This window comes from Pezoporus wallicus, unplaced genomic scaffold (assembly GCF_028554395.1).
Source record: "Pezoporus wallicus isolate ANWC-B61680 ecotype Strahan unplaced genomic scaffold, APGP_CSIRO_Pwel_v1 contig_7339, whole genome shotgun sequence".
Taxonomy (NCBI): Eukaryota; Metazoa; Chordata; class Aves; order Psittaciformes; family Psittacidae; genus Pezoporus; species Pezoporus wallicus.
The window spans coordinates 523,285-548,591 of NW_026636333.1; the positions used below are offsets into that span (position 1 = coordinate 523,285).

The 25,307-nt window shown below is 38.7% G+C and overlaps 1 protein-coding gene across 9 annotated transcripts in view; it reads right to left on the reverse strand.

Moving 5' to 3' along the window:
- Positions 1-25,307, reverse strand: part of CDC42BPA (CDC42 binding protein kinase alpha) — a 179,900-nt gene that overhangs the window by 103,149 nt on the left and 51,444 nt on the right. For all 9 annotated transcript variants that reach the window (XM_057400043.1, XM_057400046.1, XM_057400045.1 and 6 more), the window contains exons 3-6: positions 19,053-19,144; positions 13,036-13,119; positions 8,418-8,513; positions 2,999-3,147 (exon numbers count right to left, since the gene is read on the reverse strand). In XM_057400043.1, the coding sequence (XP_057256026.1) occupies positions 2,999-3,147; positions 8,418-8,513; positions 13,036-13,119; positions 19,053-19,144 (421 nt within the window). The remainder of the gene's footprint in view (positions 1-2,998; positions 3,148-8,417; positions 8,514-13,035; positions 13,120-19,052; positions 19,145-25,307) is intronic.

Genomic DNA, 25,307 nt, shown 5'->3' on the forward strand with positions numbered 1-25,307 from the left:
GGACTCCCAAGGAAGTAATGCATTTGTGAGATGTACAGCTGTATTTTCTTCCTTATTATAAACTGCTGCACATCTGCTTAACACAGATGAAGTTCTCTTTCTAAAGCCAGTCTTGGAGGTGCCAATATCATTTGGTAATGCCAGTGCTGGTGCATTTATAACAACAGCAAAAACTAAAGGACACGTTAAAGAAAATGCCATTTTATAAACATTCTGGGCCATAATTTAATTGTCAGATAAAACACCACACCGTCGTCACAGAGATTATTTGGTAAGAACAGAACAGCTAAAGTTTAATGTTCTGATTGATGTTATCTCAAAATATTGCATTGCATTTATTTCAACTATAAAAGTGGATTAAAACCAGGGGAAAAATTAATCCTAAACCCAGCAGTCCTGATGTTATTTTTCAGCTAGCAACTTTTCTCCTGCTTCAATTCAGGAGGTTCAGCATACAGCTTTGAAAACATCATGAACTTCTCTGTACAATTCTACTTCCCACTATAAATTCATCCTGTAACCCCACAATGCTAGTGCAGAAATGACATTCAAATTTGTAACTCCTAAACCTGAAACACAGTCATAACCATTTTGTTTAACACATGCTGAAGTTGCTTGTATTTGATGTTTCACAGCCTTGGCCAATATGCTTATACTTTCCTAAAGTCATTTGCATTTGTCATGGCAGTGGTCTGAACATGAACTACAACTGCAATCAGTATCACCCCCAATCAAAACTAACTGACAACAAAAAAAGTGGTCAGTGACAGAAGAGAGCAAGAGGAATGACACTCTCAGAATAGAAATACCAATTTTTGAAGGTACAAAACCATTCTGAGAAAAAGCAAATTATCGACAAAGTACAACACTTTGTATGGTTAATGTGAAATTTTATCCTAAAGTTTATCCTAAAAAGAAACCAAATCAAAAAAATCTGCTAAAATGTTTTTAGTTCACTATCTAGAACTCTGCCCAAATACTGACATGTACTGGATACTCATCTGAAATACCACTACTACAGATGTTACATTATCCACCTCTTAGTAATATTTTCCTCCTCCTGTGTTCTCCTCTGTGTACAACACACTCTCAGAAAGGATGTGGCCACCATAGTTAAACACACAGGAAAAGTGCATTAGTGGCATTTAGACAATGTTTTTCTTTTTCATTCTTCTGCTGAACCAGTTGCAAGCATCCTAATACAACTAACAGTGGAAAAGGTCTTATGTCAAAGGTTGACCATTTAACATACACTCTTTTCAGTTTTAATCTTTGCAAAACACCCCCTTATAAACAGGCATTGTATTAGAGCACTGCTGATGATAAAATGCCAAAGTGGCATTTAGAGCTTTATCAACATGGGAACCTCACTGGTAAAGCCAAAAATCTTTCAACAAAGGACCTGGGAATGCATAAGGGCTTTTTAACATTCATAGGAACACGGAAGCATAATAATTAGTACAATATTTTGAACTGCAATGTTACTTCATTTTCACCCAAAATTTTCCACCAACACGTATTTCCTCTTGGGGACACTAACTATTTGAGGATGAAGACATATCTGTTGTGTATCACAGGCTAGCAGTGCTGGATTACACAGGTTTTGATCTGTTTGGAGGAATAGGTGGGCATCTGTTCTTCTAGGAAGAGTTACTACCCTATATGCAGACTCCTTGGCTAAAATACAGCAGTTTATGTAGTACCTGAAGTGCTCTCCACCTGGTAATAGGAGATACCACCTCAACACAAGTCCATTCTGAAAGTTAGATCCCAACTGAACTGAATACAAAAGCCTTTCACATCAGGTCCTAAGCAAACAAGGAGTTTCTCAGAAACTACATAGTTGAAATCTTCGCAATTCAAGCAATACTCTGCTAAGGTTTTTCCACAAGGTGTTATCACAAAGAGCTCTTTGGGGGCAGGTAGACACAGCTCTTCAAAAACACTTTGAAATATTCCGGAAGAGCTATTTGCAGCTTAGCACCACCCCACTTAAAGCACTTGTAGCAACAGCTCTTTCATGAAAAACCACAATCTCAAAGGAAACAAAACACAACCCAGTAACAAACCAAAACAAATCACAGCACACCTTTTGGACCAAAAAAATCCAACACCCTTTTCAGGAAGGAAGCAGCCAAGCAGGCACAGCAAAAGAAGGAATGGCAAGTATAGACACTAATAATGAAGGGCAATAAATGGACATATCGAACAAGTTCCTGATACCAACATCAGGATTCAGCTTAAACAGCTGGGAGCTTTCCTCCTGATTTCTGTCAGAGCAAAGTGCATCTATTGAGTGCACTTGAAAATTCTGCCTCTTGTAAGGTAATCTTTTCCTCTGCACACAAGACTACCAGGCAATTCAGCAGAGAATGATACAATGAAGAAAAGGGGCTACTAGGTTTGTGGAAAAAAACCCACAATCATGGCCTCCAAAAAAGCCAGACACAATTGACTTAGTATTTTCCTTTGAACAGAATATATTATGTATTTTTTAGATACTAAGGCATAAAGTACCACAATTTAAGTACTTTCATTTACTTAGCAAAACACCCTCACTTCTTTTTAAAGATGACTTCATCAAATCCAAAAGAAAATGGTGAAAAAAATCCAAAGCAGACCACACATGGGTCTGTTTTCAACTTCCATATAGACTGAACAAATTAAGACACAGAATGTGACCTTTCAATAAACCTGTTCAATGTTGATCATGTTTCACAGACAGGTTTCCAGTTTAACTTTTATAAATTATGGATCATTAACTTTGAAGCACACCCATGTGCAAGATTCATCAGATGTATCTGGATACTCATTCATGTCTTTGACTACCTGGTACAAGGTTAGCAACAGTTCTCAATAATCACAAGATGTAGGCAGGTCAGTTCTATTGCGCTTATTATTACAGCAAATACTTGTCACTAGCTTAAACTCTTTAACATTCACTCCATCAAGTAATACCCCATAACTCCAAAAGCAATTTGGGGCTCAAATTACTTACCTATGAACGTAATGCAACTGATGAACGGAATCAATAGCTATCACCATTTCAGCCAAATAAAAACGAGCCATGTCTTCAGGTAGTCTGTCCTCAAACTTGCTGAGCAACGTAAGCAGGTCTCCTCCAACATAGTAATCCATAACCAGGTACTATGGAGTGACAATTATAAGAAAACAAAGAGGAAGGGGAGGAGGGGACATAAAACAGTTTTTACTTTTTCACTCTAAGCATAAAAACTAATTTATTGTAAAAATTATTATGGTCATTAAAGAAAGCTAACAGAGATGCTCAGCTGTTCTGAAAACAGTAGCTGGCTCAGCCTCAATTCAGTATTTAACCTTCTTGAGTATGTTTCACATTTATACCTCTCCAAATACAGTAAGCCTTGTATCAGCTTCACCCACTGTCCCATCATCAAAGAATATTTAGATACTCTGAATTCCCTTCCAAAAGCAATACACTCTGACAGAATTCCAAAAGGTGTAAAAGATTAAAGCACAGACCTATAAAAATAAAACCAATTGTGTTAACCTGGGATCTCATTTAAGGGCCCTAATGTTCCAGACTTCCCATTCCCTATTTTCCCACCATCTTCTTTTCCCATTAAACTGATGATTTTGAAGTGTAAATTTTTTATACTACTAGATGAAGGCAAAGATTAAGAACCTTCCAGGGGCTCACAGTCCAATTCCAGATACTGTTGACATTGCCAACATACAATGGAAGGTGTCACCTTCTCTAACTGAAATGATGGAGAAAAATATGTTTTATTTCTGATTCATTAATGAAACATAAACCTTGCTTGCCACTGCATCAGGTGCAAAGGCTTTAAAGAGATCAGAACTCTTCTCTGTTTTCCCGTATTATGACAAAAAGAAATGCCACTTCCTCTAGAGACATGGTCAAAATGATCAGGGAAAGAAAAGCGTGAAACTCTTTTGAGCTTAGTTTTGGTTGTTTTAATTGTGGAACAGCAACTGGAAGGGCAAATGGGGTAAAGAAAAAATAACTGAACTAATTATAACTAACAAATTAATTATAAGCAATCTCATTTAACACCCACTGCTCAGACATTACTTTCAAACATCACTGTGGACAGACTAATTAGAATAACTTCCTACTACAATATATAGGACCTGAAAACTTTTGCGTAGAGCTCAAAGCTCTGCTTCCAGGAACGCAGCAATATACCCACATCTGAAGCAGTGACTCTTAGCAGTAGCGTACAATGAATGACAAGTGAAATATCAAAGATGTAATAAATGCATATCCCAATTCGGTTCTTTACAGTTTTGGTAAAGAAACTTAAAGGGACTTTTTGCAGTTACTTCTCCTCATTTACTTAAGTCTTTCCCATCTTCAGGAAAAGAAATTAAAATTAGATGGAAAATATTCTGCAAGATTCTACCAGCCGTAAGGAAGATGTGGGTCAGGCAGAAATCTCACCTCTGCTTCTTTTCCCTTATACTTTCCATAATGCTAGAGGTGATGAACAAAGAATTCAACAATTTGCTAGAGAAAAACCTGGGCATCCTCACTAATTCCAAGTGCATGAAGAAAGCACAAAATGAAGTTCCACAACATTTAAATGTGCTGATAATCAAATTTTCATCTCTTGCTTTGTGACATGAATAGTAAACTTCTGAAATTATGCTCACAAGTCTTATACGAGGCAAGTATCTTCTACTCAGCGGTGCTTCTATACTCCCTCTGGAACAGGAGCTACACTATTAACTTCTCATGTTTTAGAGCTTTAGAAAACACATAAAGCCTCTGGCACTCAATATAATGATTATTAACTGATACACCATATATAAATCTGCAGGAGCTTAGCTTATTGCTTTGTAAGTATATTGGAAAAACCTCAAGACCCTCATTACTGATGTGGGATCTCTGCACTCATTCTTCAGCATTTTTAAAACCAGTACAATTCTGATACTGGATATATCAAACTAATGGAATTTTGCTCTAACACCACAAGACTGCTCCTTCCATTTTACAAGGGAAACACAGTAGCCTAATGACAAGGAAACCTTCAACTCCTCAAATATGTCAACACTTAAACTGTAACTCACAATACTGAGCCATGCACTTGAAGTTAAATACATGCATATGAGTCAAAGCAAAGTTTAACAACCATATTGTTATTACACAATTCAGTCAATGCATAGCAACCCATCCAAACATCCATGCCATTTAAAGAAAAACAGGCTGGGTTTGGTGGTTGGGTTTATTTGAAAGCTTTAGAAATACTTTCTAAATGAAAACAATCATCCAGACCTATTTAAGTCTTAAATACTTCTCAAAATATTACTGCACAACAGCACCATCCTTCCAAGAGAAAGAAAAAGATCTAAGGCCTCTACATTCTAGTAACTACTAGTTAGTAGTTTAACACGGGCGTTTAATTGTAAATCAAAGGCTTGCTTAAGCTGGAAAATGCCTCTCGAGATCATCTACTCCAACCTCATCTGCTCAAGTAGGGTGAGCTAGAACAGGCAACGTGCGCATGCAGCCCAGAAAGCCAACTTAGTCTGCATCAAAAGGAGTGTGAGCAGCAGGCTGAAGGAGGTGATCCTGCCCCTCTACTCTGCTCTTGTGAGACCTCACCTGGAGTATTGTGTGCAGTTCTGGTGTCCTCAACATAAAAAGGACATGGAACTGTTGGAACAAGTCCAGAGGAGGCCACAAGGATTATCAGGGGACTGGAGCACCTCCTGTAGGAAGACAGGCTGAGAAAGTTGGGGCTGCTCAGCCTGGAGGACGCTGTGTGGAGACCTCATAAGAGCCTTCCAACATCTGAAGGTGGTTTGGGAGGGACTCTTCATTAGGGACTGCAGTGACAGGACAAGGGGTAACAGGTTAAAACTTAAACAGGGGAAGTTTAGATTGGATATAAGGAGGAAATTCTTTCCTGTTAGGGTGGTGAGGCACTGGAATGGGTTGCCCAAGGGAGTTGTGAATGCTCCATCCCTGGTGGGGTTCAAGGCTGGGCTGGACAGAGCCTTAGGTGACACAGTTTAGTGTGAGGTGTCCCTGCCCACACCCCAGAACCTTAACTATTCTATGACCCTATGATTCTAAGAAGACTGTCCAGTTGATATTTGAGTATCTCTAAGGAAGAAGACTCTACAACTCCTCCAGGTAACGTTCTGGTGTTTGACCACCCTCATGATAAAAAATGTTTTCTTGTGTTCAGACAAAACTCTATGCTTTTCAAAGTTTGTGCCTGTCATCTCCTGTCCTGTCCCTGGGCACTACTGAGAGGAATCCGGCTCCCTTGGTCTTCACTCCCTTCCATTAGGCATTTATACACATTGTTGACAACCTCCCCAGAACCCTTCACTTCTCTAGGCTGAAGAATTACAGCTCTCTAAGCCTTATCCTTACACAAAAGATGCTTCAGTACCTTAATCATCTTTCTGGGCTTGCACTGGACTTGCTCTAGTAGCTCCACCTCTCTTTTGCACTGCAGAGCCCAGAACTGGACGTTAGTTCAGATGGAGCTGCACCAGGGCTGAGCAGAGAGGAAGCACCTGATGCCAACACTTTTCCTTTCAGTCCAGAATGACTTTCTTGCTCCAAGGGTGCATTGCTGGCTTACGGTCATTTTGTTATCTACCAGGACCTCAAGCAAAGGTGCTTTCCAGCCAGGCTGGTCCCCACAGTGTACTGTGGGGGTTATTTTATTCCACCCCAGATGCAGAACATTGCATTTCTCTCTGCCCAGTTCTCCAGTCTGTCAAGGTCCATCTGCACGATGGCACAGCCATCTGGCCTATCAGCCACTTCTCCCTGGTTTTTATCATGTGCAAAGCTGCTGAGGGTGCACTCCAACCCACTGCCCAGGTCATTAATGAAGATGTCAGCCCCAGTATTGGGGCTGGACTTTCTCCAGCTGGATGTTGTGTCATTGATCACAACTCCCTGGGTCCAGCAGTTCAGCCACTTTTCAGTCCACCTCACAGATCCTTACCTAACACATACTGTATCAGCTTGTCTGCGAGGGTGTTAGGGCATGTGTCAGAGGCAATAATGAAGTCAAGGTAAACAACATCCACTGCTTAACCACACCTACTGTTCAAAGTACTCAGGTTTTCTTTTAAAGGCCGCTTCTGTAATGCCTAATTTTAACAGAAAACACACACAGAACTAGTGATACAGTCACACTAAGATGATGGAAAAACAGCATTACTGATATATTTCCCAGCAGGCTGCAAAATTAGCTCCTGGGTATAGACCATCAAAGATAAAGAACAGAAGCTGCTCTGTGCTTAGTGAAAACAAGGAAACTGGCAAGATCATAACAAATTCTAGCAGACTGCTGCAGAACATATATTTTCTTTGAAATAATGTTACTAGTAAGATCAGAATTACATAAGATATAAGGTTATTTTTTCTGTCCACATTAACAAAGCATGAAGCTGGCTGAGAGGTATTTAAGCCAACAGGTAGTCACAGATGCAGAGCCCTGTTTCTATATAAACTCCACCAAAATCCATGGATCTCCAAGTGTCTGAGCTGACAGAAGTAATACAATGGCAATAGAAGCACTGCCATGCTGCAAGAATTCCATGTAGAGCACTTATTTTATTGGACACACTGGGGAAAAAAGATTATGACTTCACAGCAGACTTTTAAGAAAACATTAGAACTTACTAATGATACAGAAATTGAAAGCATTGGGGAATAAATCCCAAATAAGCAGAATCTATGTGTGGTTGTTTATTTTTCCAGGCATAAACACTACCAAAACTGTATCACAATCAAAACATGTGTGAAGTTGGAAAGATTTCACGGAAAACTGGCACTTTTTCCTCATATTAGCTTATTTTTGCAAGTCTCTTAAAATACTTGAAAACTAAGTAACATATTTAAGAGACTCTTTAATCTGCATTTACATCTTCCAGCTCTTATTTATGAACATTTAGTGGAACTATTCCATGCAGCAAGTTGCTTTTGTTGCTTTATGACACCTTAACCAGGTTTATGTCCGCAAAGACCAATCAAAACGGACTGTTGTTTTAAAACAGGTATACTCCCTATTTCTACTTGTAAAATAGTGACGTGCAATGTTAAACACAAAAGTTAAAGTCAAATAAAAAAACTTATCTTAGTTAAATGCACTTTCATTTTTATGAATCCAAATTAAACTGGAGTGAGGAATTTTAAGAAGTAAGATGCAGATAGGCCAAGGTTTATCCACAAATGCAAAACCTGCATTTCTGAGATATCTGTAGCAAGACTTTAAAGGTTTATGACCATTCTCCACCCTTCAGAATCTTATGCACAAAATCACAGATCCTCACCTGGTCTGTATGGTGCAAACCACATGATTAATAAATAAACTATATTTCTGTCTCAAACAACAAGTAAGAATCTGTACTTCCATCCACGGAGAAATAAAAGCAACACTCACTAAATAGTTTTCATCCTGGAATGCATAATGTAATGTTGTGATCCACTGGTTATCCCCATTCACTAACACATCTCTCTCTTCTCGAAAGCAGGCTGTCTGAAGGGGAGAAAAACAAAAGACAGGCTTTAAGTAAAATAAACATATTTTGCAAGTTTACTATGTTTTAACATTATATTTGGGGGGGTGGGGAGGGTCAAATCTGACTCTCAGTTAAAAGTCATTTACTACACTCTTCAAACATGCCAAGACCTATGAAAAACTAGGTGTCAGGAAAGTCCACCTTCTTCAAATATAAAGAGTTGTACTTCTCTATATTGTTAAGTCATGTGAAGGGTGAAATATGCTGTTGATTCCCATGGCCTAAAAATACCAAGTCAAAATCTTATTTGTACACATAGATATTGATATCAAGTATCAATAATGACAGAATAGCAATATAAGATAGAAGAAAACAAAAATAGCATTAAGTAATTGTACTTGCAACAGGAGCTAAAGAAATCTGGAGTCTTATATCATTGTTTTATCTCATCATGCTGTTAGCATAGCTTTACACTTGACTTTTCACATGGGAAAGAATCATTTCACTTTTGAAAGAAACTGCCAGTAACTCCCATGTAGAACACGTTTTTTATTGGATCATCAAGGGGTTTTACTGGATGATCATTTAGGAGGTGGGGTTTTCTCCACACTTCTTGCTCCGGAAAAGCAGGACAGAATTGAATACTGCTCTTCCCAGGCAGAAGCTGTTGATAAGACACCTAGGACGACCTCCTCTCAATACACTGCAAAGAAACACAAGAGGCAAAAAGCACCTTCATAGCAAGTGGAACAGAGGAGGCGCAAGACTGCCGAGAAATGCTAAGGAATGCCTAAGTGAAGGAAGAGAACACAGGTTTGTATGAAAACAAAAAAAGATTCAAAGAAAATAACCAACTGGAAAGCAGCAAGGCAGTTAATTCGACAGACATCTAGCAACCTGCCCCAAGAAGTGAATAAAAAAACCTCAGCAAAAGCAGCTTTGCAGAATGAGAGAAGAAACTGACCAAACAATGAGAAGCCAAAAAGAAATTAAAGCAAAAAAAATATGATAAATGTTCTGAAGCAAATATTGAAATAAAACAAAATTAAATAATAGGTATCAAATGGCAAAGCCAACATGAAATTTTGTTCAGAGAAAGGTCTAGAACATAGTATGAAAAAAAGAATAATAATTGTCTGGGCTCTATTAGAAGGCAGATGGAGAGTTAGAGAAAAACATAGAACATAATCTCTTCCAGCACACTCTGCTACTTCACAAAGATGTTTCATCTATTCGCACCATGCTCTGTCTCTTCCATCTTAGGAGACAGCTAAATTTAAATGAAATACAAGCTTTTTATTTTTCACTTTTTCAATTTCATTTCCAAAAACAATAGGCAAATACCAGAACTCTGACATGGTTTGTGCTGGCTCTGAGATTTGGAGAGTGAAGAATGAGACACAAAATACCAGTTTAGACTGAGCTCAGCAGCAATACATGCAGTAAAATCAGAACAGAAAACTCCCTCCTCCAAGCAAATAAACCATATGGAGCCTTGTTTTGGTGAATACAGTGAGTAAGAATAATGTAGACCAGGAAAAAGAGAGATGATATATTATAATCATAGTGCAACACACAAGATGAATCATGAATTGAATGAGTGGAATTTGAGAAAATAATAAAACATACTTTTAACAATCTCAAAGATTATTAAATCACAAATGGACTTGTGGGTGGGAGAAGGAGAAAGGATCATCTTCAGAAGGAAGAAAAGCTCCTCTATGCTTCAGCCCAATTTTTTTCCTTCCCTGTTTGTAAACTCTTGACATATTTCAGAGACAGGCGCTATGAATTCTTGTTTTCATAAGGATGAATGACACGTAGTTTCTCTATTTGTTATGACACTATTCACAGGATTAGTTACTAGAGAGTTTATAGAATTTCACTTGGGTTTGCCATGATTTAACAAAAGACAATGCATTCCCTGAGCACTCAAGACATTCACCTCCAGGCAGTATGCCTAGAACTGACATCAACAGCTATTACCACAGCAGATCACAGCTGAGGCAGTAAAAGCCAAAAAGTCTAAGTGATTATGGGGCTTTACAGTAATTCATGGGGAACAGAAATTAAAAAAAAAAAAACAAACAAAACAATAGCAGTGGTTCTTATCATTACTGTAACAGCTCAGTTCAGGTTTGTTGTGTTTAAATGAAGCCTTTTTTCTGTGCCTTTCATTATTTCAGCATTACACTTCATCTTCCCTAAGCACACTCCTCTTGACTGTTGGCAGAGGACATCTGATCCACTCAGTGCTGTGGTGGTATCTATACTGTTATCATGGCCCTCAACCACCAAAGAATTTGGGCCGCTTAGCTGTTTGGTGCTTATGTCATTACAGCTCAGAGGTAGCACCTTCCAGGAGTGCTGACTGCTTCCATGCTGCATAATTACTTGTCTTGGTCTCTCCTGAGCCTCATCTGGCACCACCATGGCACATATGTAGCTCCAAGTGATTGTCAACACTCAGGGTAACAGTTTGGGAGTGTAACAGAAGCTGTCACACACTTTCAGGTACTCCTTATATCAGTAATGTTCCTACATCTCTGAGTTTTCAACAGTGGCAAGTATGTGGAAAACTCATGCTCTTTATAATATAAAGAGAACACCTGACTTTGCATCCTTTATCATTTTAGTTTAATAAAGTTTTTGCATCTAATTACTCAGAGCTTGCAGTCATCAACCTTAATCTAGCACCCGCAGTGCTCTTTGAGTACAAACTCCCTTTCTGCTTTTACAAATGACTCCTGCTTCCTAGAGTTGATACAGGGATATATGAACTACTATTTCTGACACTTATGCACAGGTCTACCTATATGCTTGCCTGGCATTTCTGGTCTGTCTGATTTTCCTGTGTATTTCAGTGTTGGTGCAGTACATTGCTAACAGAGCCAAAATGGGTCATTTTCCTCAGCAGCAGTAACAAGTGAGATGCGTTCAGCAATGCTTAAAAACCACAGGTTATAATTGTTGAAGGTCATGCTTTGCAATGCATTTCCCCTCCAGGTGGTTTTCTTTCCACTGTACACCCATGGGTTACAAATACATGGAAAAACATAGCTGTAATTCTTTTTCAGCTAACAGTTCAGGCTTTCAGAAACTCAGCTGGACCCACGGGAAGGGTATTTTTAATACCTTGCACAGAGAAAAACCTTTCAAACCTATTTATAACTGTATTTTAATGGAAAGAAATAGTTTAACTGACTTTAAAAGGGTACATTTAAAAATAAAGTGGAACTTGATTTCTAGTCTTTTCTTTTTCACTGATATAATCAAACTGTCAGGAATGGCATCTGTCTTGGAGAAAAATACCTCTTTGTATCGAGCCTAATGCCAGATTGCTCAGTATCTGAGTAACTTCTGGATAAAGAGGAAGCACATTGTGTACATGTAACCACAGTCTGCATGCCATTTATAATTCTTACTGTGATAACATTTTCATTAAAAGAGACAGGATGTGCACACATCAGAAATTGGCTTTAATTTGTCTGGATCCATATTTTCTTTTTTTGATGTGTGATGGTTTCCCATTGATCTCATTTCCTAACAAGTTTTAATTAAAACATAAATGCGGAAATCAGAATAAAACTGGAAGCAACTGAAGAGCAAGGCAGTCAGAGTAGCAACAAAAGAGTCTTAAATAAAAACTGAGGTTAGAAATAATTCAATCAGACAAGTTGGAAGAGACACCAAGATAGTGTTTGTACTGTCCAAACTAAAGAAAACCAAATGGCCGAAGCAACTTTGTACGTATAAGGCACTGAGCTATATTTTTATGAGCCTATTTTTTAGGTAGTTTATTTTTAGTATGCCTAGATGAAGAATTTCAAACTGATTTAAAAGAGTTAGATACATGTTCTGTTTAAAATTCATATGCAAGTCTTCAGGTGTAGACCGCATTTCTAAAGTTCCTTTCCAAAGGAATCCAGAGAAAGGTATCCAAGATTTTATGAAGAGTCGTTTAACAGAAGTAGGATCCCAAGGCAAAATAGGACTAGTGAAAGAGGTTTCCACCTTTTTCAATACACAGAATGAGCTCAAGCTTGAATGGGGAACTTTTCATCACTGATTTCTGCAAATGGACATTTTTAGGAAACATACACTCAAATTAATTTGAAACTTTTATCTTTCTGATTTTTCAGTCTACAAACTGGACCTTGACAAAGTTCTAACTAATGATAAATTAATAGGTTTGTTGAGTTATAGCTCAGTAATTACCTTTTTATAGCTCAGTAATTACCTTTTCACAGTGGAAAATACTTGCTAAAGACATTCCTAACTGGAATAAATGCATTAAAAGGTTGCTCATACAGTCAGTAATTCTGGGGCAACTAAAGAAAAGGTCTGGCATCTATACCATAGTCCCACATCAGTCAAGATTCCGATGAACTGCTTTAAGCTTATTTTAATCTACATATTGTCAGAAAGCAGTGAAACACCTCCTCAATCCCTCTATATTCGGAGTCTGGTGGAAAGAGAAGTAATAATTCAGCAGAGTAAGAGGAGGCATGATTATAGAAAACATTACTGTCATCTTACTTCAGCTCTCTTCAGCATCTCCCACTTATTAAGTATCTTCATGGCAAAAACCTTATCTGCATTCTTCAGTTTTACTACTGCAACCTGGAAAAGAGAAATGAAAGATAAATAAGTTAAAACATGACAACACATTGTTTCCATTTTTATGAAACCTGAAGTTAAATGAGCTCTTTCATCACGTCTATGTCAGTGGCAGGGAAACAGTGAAATCCACATTTTCAAGAGAAGTAAACAGAAACACAAGTCCCCTCCCTCTCATTGCTTCTAAAACATTAGATGCCATAGGCCTATGGAATATTAAGAAAGTTGACACAGTCCTTTTCCGAGAATACTGCACTTTTGTTTAGCTATAATAACAGTTTGGAATACCATGGAATAGTTTTAGGAAAAAGGGAGGGAAATTTACACTGAACGTTTCCACAGTTCAGGCTTCCCTGGGTACAGAAAGCTCAGTGTCTTTCCCAAAATGGCCATGAATATGCCACAGACTCAGAGCTGCTGATCCAGACTAAATCTGACCACTAGAGTACCATCCCAAACACTTAAAATGTGTTCATTGCTAAACTTTTAACAACCATTCTCCAACTATCTCATTCTGCCTCTCCCTTTTCAAATACATCTTCAGTATTAAGCAGATAGAAGTTTATTTCTGTGTGCATCTAGTTACAAACCAACACATCACACAAATTATCATCATCTTCATCCTGAAGGAGAGTGACAAAGCAATACTAAGGCTGAATCCTATATGCCTTTCATCATCAGTAAACCAGCTATGTGTGAAGACAGTGAGAAAAGAAAATGCAGGATCAGACAGTTCGAAGGAAGTGTCATGCAAACCTCTTACAACCATCTTCAAATGTGTCATCAGCTGTAACAGCTTCACGAACATGGCAAAAGTGCAGGCTGAAGGACTGCAACAATCAGATGTCTAAACTAAAGCATAGCTAAAAGCATGGCTCCTGCTTAGCTATAGATTCAGAGACGAAGCAGCTGTCACTTCCAGTACGTGCAGCAGTGCATTATCAGCCCTGCTCTTGACACTGCTGCTGTCTGAGGTTGCAGGGGGGTGGAAGTGGCGGGAGATAAAAAAAGGAGCGAAAGCAGAAAGGTACCACATTGACTTGTTTAGACTTGCTTATGAACTGAAATATTCGAACATTACTTCACACATAAAAACTGAGGCTCGAGTCCAGACTTGGGTCCCCTTAAGGTACTTGCAGGTTCAAATCATAAAAACATTGTTACTTTAGACTATAATCTCATTTTAATTCATAAAGAATTAGACATTCTGTGCATGGTACCCCAAGACTGAGCAACAGAGTCTTCTTCAGGAGGGAAAGATGAATCTTCTGCAGTGATATATAACCCACAAGGCTGATCTGAATCTTGAGTCTCCCATTACTTTACTAGCTAAAACTAGCCTGAAACTGTGGCAAGCCTTATCTGTATCAATTTTTAATGAGAAATGGCAGGAGGAAAAATCCTTAGCATCAAACTAGTCAGCGTTCAAACCGTATCATATCTTAGATGACAGCAACCTCGCCTACATGAGGCAGCCTCTGACACGAAGCTACAACGTGATTCTGCCCTTATACCTTTAAAGGTTTTGGCACTGTTGTAAGGAAAGATTAACTGGTTGGTCCCAGAGCTGACTCTACTGCTGCTGCTGCCCAGCATGAAAAATGAGTTTTTCCCCACCATTAACTGCTGTTGTATGGGCAGCCAGAGGCATAAGATAATACATGTATTTCAAGTCCAGCTTCAGGATTTCATTTCTTGCCTGTAGCACGCTCAGTGAAAGGCTGTGTTATTGTGCAAAAGGCTTAGTTACTGAAAGGCACCCGTTAATTACACAACATTCACTTGGACACAACCAAAAGAGCTACAGCACTGCCTCTGGTTAACAGCTGGAGTGTTCTTCAATGACAAGATCAAGGGCTTGATAGTTCTGTGAATGTGTAATACTATTGAAGAGTGACTAAAGAACATAGATTCATGTTTACCAGCTGTGTTTACAATCAGTCAGAAGCATTCTTTTAGTCTGTGAAAGCCATTAATGTTATTCCATATCAATAACCAACACACACACACAAAAAAGATCATGAACATCATCATTTTCCAGCCCCGAGCATCTTTCTGGGGGGGTGTCTCAGTGATTTAATGGAAGTGAATTCCAAAATGCTTATTTCAGGCCTGGGAAGGAAAAACCTGACACTTCAGCAAGGAGCAGCCTGATGCAGTTTCTAATTGTAACGAATAACATGTAAAACATCATTACAGCCCCAGGCAGTGTTTACATACACACGGTGAAGGGTATATTATGCACACAAAGGTCCAAATACACACAGAGCGCTGTTTTGATCGTCTCCCTTCTGCAGTGAAGTTGTCAAGACAGAAGAAAGGGTCATCATTCCTGTCTAGCTCTCCTGAAATGTCTTGCCACTGGAATCTCTTAAAATCTGACTTTTAAAGGTTGGGGTTTTATAAATTTATATTTTCCTGTGAGCAGCCCAACAAAAAATGATTGGTATGTGCTGATGTAAACATCTTGGTCTAGGCAGATAGAGGTTTTTTTTCCCATCCTTCCAAGAGTTTTCTGTGTTTCCCACAAACAGCAGTACAGCCTGGCATGCGGTCAAACTCCTTCTCCCCCAAACTCAGCTACTTGTCTCTACAGTACATGTCTGCACATTTCTTTTGCTTAGAAAGCAACAACAGCCGTCATCAGGAAAAAAGCTAAATCAGAACCTACTCAAATTGAAATGAAAAAAAAACCAAAAAAACCCACAACCACCCCACATCAGCACTGGTTTTCTCGTTCATCAAGAGCAGGCAATCCTCCAGGTACAGGAGGAGGGAACGTTACTCTTCATAACTGGATGCCAAAACTCAGCAGTAACTAACTAGTTCTCAGACATACAGAATTCATCATCTTCAAAATATCAACAACATAATGACACAATATTTGGTTGCGCAAGCAAACACTGAACTTTGGGGGTTTTTAAGCAGTAGCAGAATGAACTGTAAACTCTAGTGTTAGCTAGAACCTTTAACAGGCTGCACTTCATACTGCTGAGAGTTTTGCTGTTGCCCAGTGGCTTCACCTTTCCTCACAGCTTTCTTCAACTCCCAAGTTTCAAGTCACCTTGTTTAGTTGTTTTTCAAACCATGCTTCCTGAAGCCAGCACAATGAAACACTTAATGCTCATGTTATTAATTTTACCAGGATAATCCTCCAAGCAAAACATATGTGTTTTCTGAAGACTCTTATAGAAAATCTGAAATAAGTTAAATGTATGCATGCAGTGGGAAGAGGCATCTCATTAATTTGACAAAAAGGAATCATTCTCAGACCAGCAGCAAGTAGGGTTAAGGGGAAAAGGAAAACTAGGAACAATGAACTCTTACAGTTTAAGCAATAACTAGTTTCAACTACTCTGTGTCTACATCAAACTTGTAAAAACAAAAAGGGAAAGATTTCTTGACTATGCAAATTGAAGAAATTGAGTAGTGTAAAATCAAAATAAGAACAAGTCTGAGGCTGTGCCAAAGAAAACCTGCAGCAACTTTGTAGTCTACACAACTTCAGAATTATGTTGATTCAGGAGACAAAAATTACTCCTCCCAGTAACCTAAAGCAACCTCGGTCTCATTTATAGTTTGCTGGAAAGAAAATACATTCTTCCAGATTTCTTAATCTGTCTCAGTAAACCAACTGCAGTTTACTGAATCATACACGTTTTGCAATTTTATATTAATATAGCTTTTGGTGGCTTAAGTACCAGGAAAATTTGGTGGCCTTCTTTATAACATTACTTGGATATTTATGGGTTATTTTAAGGGAACATTAGTAATTTAATAGGAATTCTTATTCTTAGACAAATGTCTGTGTAGGGCTTGAAAGTTGCCAGGGATGCTGGAGAAGGACTCTTCATCAGGGACCAGAGCATTAGGACAAGGGGAAATGGATTCAAACTAGAACAGGGGAAGTTCAGACTGCATATAAATAAATTCTTTACTGTGAGGGTGGTGAGACACTGGAACAGGCTGCCCAAAGAAGTGGCAAATGCTCCATACCTGTCTGTGTTCAAGGTCAGGCCGTACAGAGCCTTTGGATGACATGGTCTAGTGTGAGGTGTGCCTGCCCATGGCAGGGGGACTGGAACTGGATGATCTTAAGGTCCTTTCCAACCCAAACCATTCTATGGGGTAAGAAAATTTAACATATATCCTTGCAAATATTTGTAAGTCCTACTTTAATAACACACAAACCCAAACATCTTCAACTGAGAACTTCAATTTTCCCCTTACTGAAGATTTTGACAGCTGAGTCATGCTATCATTCTCAGATAAGGAATTTGAAAGAGACACCGTTCCTAACAGAGGATAACTAACCAATTGCACAGACTGCCCCCAGAAGAGAATGGCAAAAGTTATCCTCTCAGTGTTCATGGGATGATTCACCACAAAGAAGCTTCCTGAGAAAGAACTAAAGGGTTTTTGTGGTTTAGCTCCTGTGGAGTTTGATGCTGATTTAGCAGACAAAAATGACTTCTCTTTAAAACACAATATATGGCAGGTTTCACACATGATTCTTCTCACAAGAAAGCACTCACATCAGCAACTTCCGACACCTTATACAATCTGTGCGTGGACTCGGCTGCAACAGTTATGGCAGCACAGAGAAAAGTTCACGTTTTAAGCAGAAATGTTTACATCAAAATGGAGAATGTGACATTCTGTGTGGTTTAGACTAAAGACATGGGTAACTTCAGCCTTCAGCCTCCTTTAAAAAGGAGCGTTACTGCAGATGAAGCAAAACCAAACAAAAGTGCTAAGGTGGCTAAATAAATACTGCTTTTTTAATGTTAATTGCCCAAGGACAATATCTGCGTATGACAAACTACGGTAAAAATTCCTATTCCTTAACATACTACCTATGGAAGTCTGTTCTTCCGTAACCACAGACTAATAAAGACTAATTTTCACACATGATGGAAACATTTAAGTGAACATAAAACCAACTGTCACATGCCACAGAGCCTCCAGAAATGCTGTCATACAAAAGAGAACTGGGAAAAAATAAATAGAAAACCCAAAAAAACAACAAATTATTTTCAGTTGCAAAAGCAATTAAGATACCACTCAGAAAATGTATTTTGGATTTCAGCCCACATGTATTTTTCAGGCAGTACAGAGAACCTTCTGCAGAAGCTTTATCCACTATCCCCATCTGTAGTATATTTGGCTAGCAAAAATTAAGGCACTGTTACACATTAGGCTGCTCTTTCTACATACATAGCGTCCTGCATGAAAAACAAAGCGCATGCACCTAACACAATTAAGAAGGGGCAGAAAGCTAATGTTTATTTATTCCAGTTTCCTCAGCCTTTCTAATGTGGCATGCCTAGTATAAAGCCTGGTGATGAAAAGCCTTCTTTGATGACTTCAAATAAGAGACTGCTTAATCAGAAGAGGCAAAAAAAATGTATAGTTAGATAGCAGTAGATGAAAACTGAAAAAGAAACTAACAGGAAAACTACAGGAAAAACATTCAAAGATTCATTAAAAACAGAAAACAAAGTGACAGGAGTGAAGAGGTTTCTCAGTGTTCTTAGAACATCAATATCAAAATTTGGCGGTTCAAGTTGCTGAAAATTACTTTTAGACCATTTTGCTATTAGGATGATTAAAAATGGCTAAATCTTTATACCATCAGTAACTCCCTGGCCTGCTGACTGGAAAGAATTGCAGACAAGCAAATGATTTATCATCAGGCAGTTGAATCCATGGGAACTTGCCTTCTCTCAAAACGTAAGACTTAAAAAGAGCTGTCAAAGAATGTATAAATGAAAATGTACTCGTATCAAACATGAAGTGGGCCTACAATATCCATTATAGCTAAATAATGTAAAAACCTGTGCATCAGTCTATTTCTATTAACTGTCTCTCCTCGGTGCTGCAGATGTGCAAGAAGATTGTTCCAACCCTTCCTTCCACCTCCCTCACGTACATACCTCCCCAAAGGCTCCTCGACCAATCACCTTTAGGATTTCAAAATCTTCCTTATGGAGTCGCATCTGTTTCACTTTAGATGTAAAAGGTTTGGCTGAAACAAAGGAAAAATATCAATCATTCAAAAAGAACAAAACAAAAACAACCCCAGCACACCAGAAATGAAACCCCAAACAAGGTAACAGCAATTTAAAATAGATGTAATAAAAGCCCTGAAAACAACAGACCATTTTGCTTATTCACCTATATTCCATAACGTAATATAATGAATTTTAAAGCTAGAAATAATGAGAAGTAAGAACTAAGCCAAAAGTACTGTGAGAAAAGGCTTACACAGTAAGCCTTCTTTTGCTTCTTTTAAATTTAAAGGCTGGGGGGCAGAGGGGACAAAGAGTCAAGCTGTAAATTTCTTTACAGTCTTTTAGGTTGTTAACTACAGTTGCAAAAGCAAAGTGTGCCATAAATGAAGAGTTCAGTCTGGACAGTATTATTTTATCTGCCAAAGTGCAAAACAATATTGTATTCCATGAAAAATTAAAATGCTGACAAGTGACAACTGGAAGGGCAATATTGGCCTAGATGATCCAGCATGCAGTATTTCTGGAGATGACTTCTTCAGGACAGGGGACACTTAGCACAGCTCCGGTAATGTCAGTGGTGCACTGGATGAAAACCTTTTAAAAGATCTCAGAGGTTCCAAAGTTCGAACTTATTCAATTTTTCTAACATCCCCCAGATGCCAGGAATCAATTCTCTACCAGGAGTTACATTTGCTATAATTACAGGACCATCAGCTCACAGTTAAAAATCAGGGTTTAGCTACAAAGAGTAAAGATGCAGCCATACAGTGCTGAGGCTTTCCCTGCAGTGATATTTTTACTTTAAATCTGTAATAGTTTTATTTAAAAGATTTAATTATACAATTAAATAACGTTACTTTTAAAATGTAATTTCAACAGAAGTGTATTACTCAAGTTCAGAGATTCCTCAAACTTTCAATTTAGGTTTTATACCTTAAAAAAAAAAAGTCTTGCGATCAGAAAAAGTAAGCAACAACACAATGTACAGCCTTACTAGGACAGCCTCAGCTGTACTGTACCACGTGATTTAATACAAACATTAATACTACTGGACAAATTAGAGCAAGCCATTAAAGCCTTTTAACTTGAAAAACAACTGATTGAAAACAAACTTGTAGTTCTCAACTTCAACATTTTTTGACCATTATAGGCCTGGCTAGATTACAAGGCAAAATATCTTGTTAACAAGCACCAGCATAGCTGTTTAAACCACAAAACTCTCCCTCGCTTTATATTGTAAGGAAAGGCCTGTCATTCTTTAATTATTACATTTTGAAATTTTCCAGGGTTCCCATAGGGACACTGGAAAAATAAACACCATTAGAAGTACTTCAGTAAAATATAGCTGACAAAAATAGGTTTGGATGAGGTTTGTAGTGTTGTAAACTCATCTCTAATTTTTGTTATCACCTCTAGCAACAGAGATGTCAACATATAGCCAAGCAGTTTGATGAAGAAAGAGAAAGACAGGAAAGAAAAATAAGAAAGTAAAAAAAGAATTGCCCTAGGAATGTGCTCCAAATAGCTTGTTCCATAAAAGGTCAATTTGCTTTATCATCAGCGTTGTTTGTCTGCTGTGCAAACATCTGCCGTTCTTGCGGCAACAGTAATCTTAAGTACAGAAAACTTGGCCTGGCCAAGGGTCTTGGAAGGCAGATCTTCAGACAGCCACTTCATACAGCCAGCTTTCCAGACTACGAGGTTAACAGGCAGACTTTTTGCAGCTACTTTGGCAATGTCATATGAGCTGTTATAAAGACAGCAAACCGTAAGGTCAAGGAACGGTTTTCAAAATGCAATGTGCTCAAAAGGGGTCTCTACTAAAACACACCAGTACACAGCCTTCCCCAGCTCACATCCACATTCCCCTTGACCAGCATCGTATAACATTAACAGAAAACACCATCCTGTTTCAGAAGAAGCTGCAGTTTCCTTGACTGTTGATACCAGAGTGACACACTGTCTTTGCAGCCTGTCAGGCACTTCCTTTGGTACTTCAACTACAGAAATACACAGAGGGATACTGTTTTTTTTCTACACAGACACCTCTCTTCAAGGTTGCTAGCAATGTGTGATGGAGATCATGGACCAGCAGTTGGCTGTGCCAAATCTAATTCTTCCTCCTTCTAACCAGAGGGCAGCACATCCTGCAGCTCCTCCTGGACTTTTAACTCAACAGGAACCAAAGTTCACCATATAAAGCTTCCAAATTTACCAGCATGTTCTCTATGGCCACAATCTCACAAGTCATGCATGCAGTCTACAGAGAAGGTTACTCTGAAAAATATTCTATGTTGCTATCAATCACCATGGAGGGGACGGATATATTGGAATAACCTCCCCAGGGAAGAGATGGATTCCACAACAGTGGGCACATTTAAGATTCAATTGGACAGGTCCTGGGACGTCTAGTCTAGGGTCATGCTTTGCCTAAAAAAGTTGGACCAGATGATCCTTGAGGTCCCTTCCAACCCGGCTACTCTATGATTCTTTGATTAGACTTCACTTATAAAAGCTGTTCTACAAAAACACCAGCCACCTGTCTAATACCTCTAATCTCAGCCTACATGGGAAAACGCAGCCACCACCCTCTTGGCAAGATTCACTGCACTTATTCAATTACACATGGCAAGAAATCCCTATCTCCCAATTCACCCTCAGGGGTAATCCATGTGCAGAAGTAGTAAGCTAAGCTGTTTTTCCAAACGAGGTGAACCTGTCATGACTATTCCTTCAAGTCTCTATCAGTCCTTCCCCATGTTTTATGTTCTAGCTAGTAATTCCATTTATGCTTATAATACATTTAAGCAATTATAAAAAACAAACAGTAAAAGGAGAATTATACAAGTGTCTGAAATTTACATTTGTTTCCATTTAAAATCTGACTAGAACTTGAACTGAAGTAACATGTCAAACACAGAAAAACAGACGGCAGGACTGCAGCTGCTAAACTAAGCACAGAGAGGAGCACACATTCCACTCCCAGCCCTGCAAAGGAGGACTTTATTCCAACTGCCCAGCAGAAGAGAGGCAAAACAACAGGTTCTGCAGTAGTGACACTGAGCTTCAACAGTCTGTTTATCATATTTTGGGAGAGGAAGCAGTTACCAGCATTACTTACAGCACATTTAATACCAGGGGGTCTCATTTTAAAACTCTTGGAGATAAAAAGTCCATCACCCGAAGAGCTGACTCAGAGAGGACAGCAACATGGTTGATAACCCAATGCAGTTTAGTGCTGAGATTATACACGTGATACCAAACAACATCAAAACAATAAAACAGCAGCATTGGCTGCTTTATTTGTAAAGTTAGTCTCATGCTCCTGCTCTGGCTCTCTCTCTCCAGCTCCCAGTTTCTGTCTGCAGAGCTTGGGCAGGGGTAGCTAGCCCCGACATTCAGATTTCTCAGGGCTAACCTGCTGGCTGGGAGCAGGGGAGCTAGTGATGAGCTTCTTTCTTTCTTCTCCCTCACCTCCTATAGTGCACTTTGGCTCTACAGCAGAGCATTGCAGCAAACCAGAGCTGCTGTAAGCATGGCCTGAAATTTAATCCAAGTGAGATGAAGCTCATGTTTACAGTTTAAAGAAAGTGATGCAGACCTGGAGCAGCTATTGAAAATGGGTCCTAACAACTGACTTATACAGAAAACAAAACATAACAGGACAGCATTTAGGAAGTCTCAGTCCCTCACTGATACCATAGTTGCTTTATGGATAAACAGGGTTAGATGGAAGACCAGATCATGAACTGGCAGATCACCTCCCAAAGGGATTCTAAAACGTGATCCAGGTATTGCACAGCAAACCCAGCCTTGTGCCCGCTGCATTGTTCAGCGTAGAATCCCGTATCAAGCCAAAGATAAAGAAATTAAAAGCTGTATCCACCAGAACTGGCAACAGCAATTGTGAAAGTTCATCATGAAGGAAACAGACTGGAAAAGAAAACAACCAGCACAGGAAGCCAGCTGCTGCCATTTCAAGACAAAAACCTCTTTCCTTCACTAGTTAAAAGTAATTATATAAATTCACACAGAGCTTTCCCACGCACTTAACCTAAGAGACTGCCACTTCACAGAACACCAGAAGGCTCTCTGGTTCTTCCTAATGCTCTCCTTGAAAACAGTATATTTTTAAAAGAAAACAAAAAAAATCCATCTATATAGCCTTGTTTTGGAAAGCATTCCCCAGTTTTGAATTTTCTGCTAAGTTCCTGGAAGGAATTTAACAAGTGTTGTTATTTTACAGGCTCAGTCCAACCCCAAAGTATTTCTTTTCCACTGGCTTCTATCAGCATGGATCCTGAAATGTGTAAATAGCATTTGAGTAAAGATGGACCATAATGGGAGGTTTCAGAAAGGAGGTGTGAGAGAATACTCCTCCCAAAATGAACAGTATTTCTCAAAACAAAGCAGAAATCAATGACGAACAGCAAGGCAGAGCAGCTTAATGCCTCATTTAGTTGAGATGGAAAAGAAATCTCTTCCCTCCACCCACCTACGGTTGGCATAACAGCCCAGCTTTGTTGCAGGTTCTGCCAACTCTCTGGAGGAAACCAGGGGCAAAACACTGTAGTCAACTGGGATAGCAGCTGAACCACAGAACATTAGCTCAGACAATGTAAAAAATATAAGCCGCAAATACCATTCTCAGTTTTAACAGTTAAGACTTGGGTTTTGCTCCCTCATAACAGTTCTAACATGTTTTTCCTGATGAATAGTTAACTGCCAACATCTGCAAGTACAACTTAAGAATCTGGCATTTTCCAAGAATGAGAAGCATGTCCACAAATTCCTGTACTATGGTACAGACACAGTATTTTGGATCTTATTCATCTTGGATAAAAGAGAAAGTAATCTATCCTCATCTAGGTCAAGTGGAGACCATCCAGACATCTTTGGCTATAGCTCCCACAAAAGATCCTTCAACAGACACTTTAAAATCAGAGAGAAATAAAAGATCTTTCCCCAAACATACGAGAGTGGCTCTGGTTTTCCTTCCCTGGACTCAGATGAAAAATAAGCCCTGCATTCATGAAACATCCACTGCAGATCTGGGCAACACTTCCATATTACAAGACATGGCCATTAGATTTTATATTACCATTCTTTCTCGTCACAAAAATTTCAGTAAACCACCCTCCAATTAAATATTATTATACCAGCAGCAAAGTGAAATATTAAACTTTCATTCAGCCTGCTGTGCATTGGAGTTCTGATGCAGTTTTTGTAGCACCGTCAGTAAAATCTTTACGATAGGACTCCTGTTTCACCTAGTAAAGAGCATGGAAATGCTCTGGAAGGAAATCAGGAGCACACAGTTTTGTGGTATTTCAATACATTAAAGGCTAACAGAGGAAAAGGGGAAAGGTGGTCTTTGCTTATAAAGCAGAATGCTCCTTAGACTTCATCCCTCATGCTGTCAAAGAGCTGGAGACAAGTCAATTAAAATTACACTTCTGACAGTCAGGTTTAAACTTCAAATTCCTCACTATTTGACATGTAACTCAATATGCTGATATCTGACTGCCAAAAAATGCTGGACATTTAAGCTGTAAATAAAATCAGTCAGACCTGTGTTTAGAATTACTAAATGTTCTGAAAAATCAAAATAGACCACAAATCAAAAATTAATACTTTAAGTAAAATTTAGTCCCTTAATGAATTGCTTTTTGTTAGGCAAAGCAGAGGTATCACCTAATCTGACTAGGCTCTTGAAAAATACTATCTTACTCTTTGTGAAAGATTACATGTTGGTGAATATCAGAAAAAACTAAGTATTATGCAATAAACAAAATATGTGCAACCACACAGCAGACTTCAGGGAGGGAGAAGCTAAAGAAAGAGAAAATGAATGACTGCATTCCAAGTAACAGCCCTCCATGCTAAAGAACAGGTATTTTGTAACCACAATGGCAGCCTATATGCGTTCTCTCAAGGTAGTGGTGGAGGCATCGTAATTTCTGTCATTTCCTTTTTACTGCATTTATGGTTTTGCATCCTTAAGGAACTCTTTTAATATGTATTTTATTTATAATTCAAATAATCCTTGTTAAAAAATAAAAATTAATCCATTCTAGAAATTTTGCTGCACATTGCAGTAACACAGATGTGCTTTACTAGAAGAAAGCTAGCTTCTCTGGTCCATGGAACACAGGCATCCAGTCCGGGATCCCCACT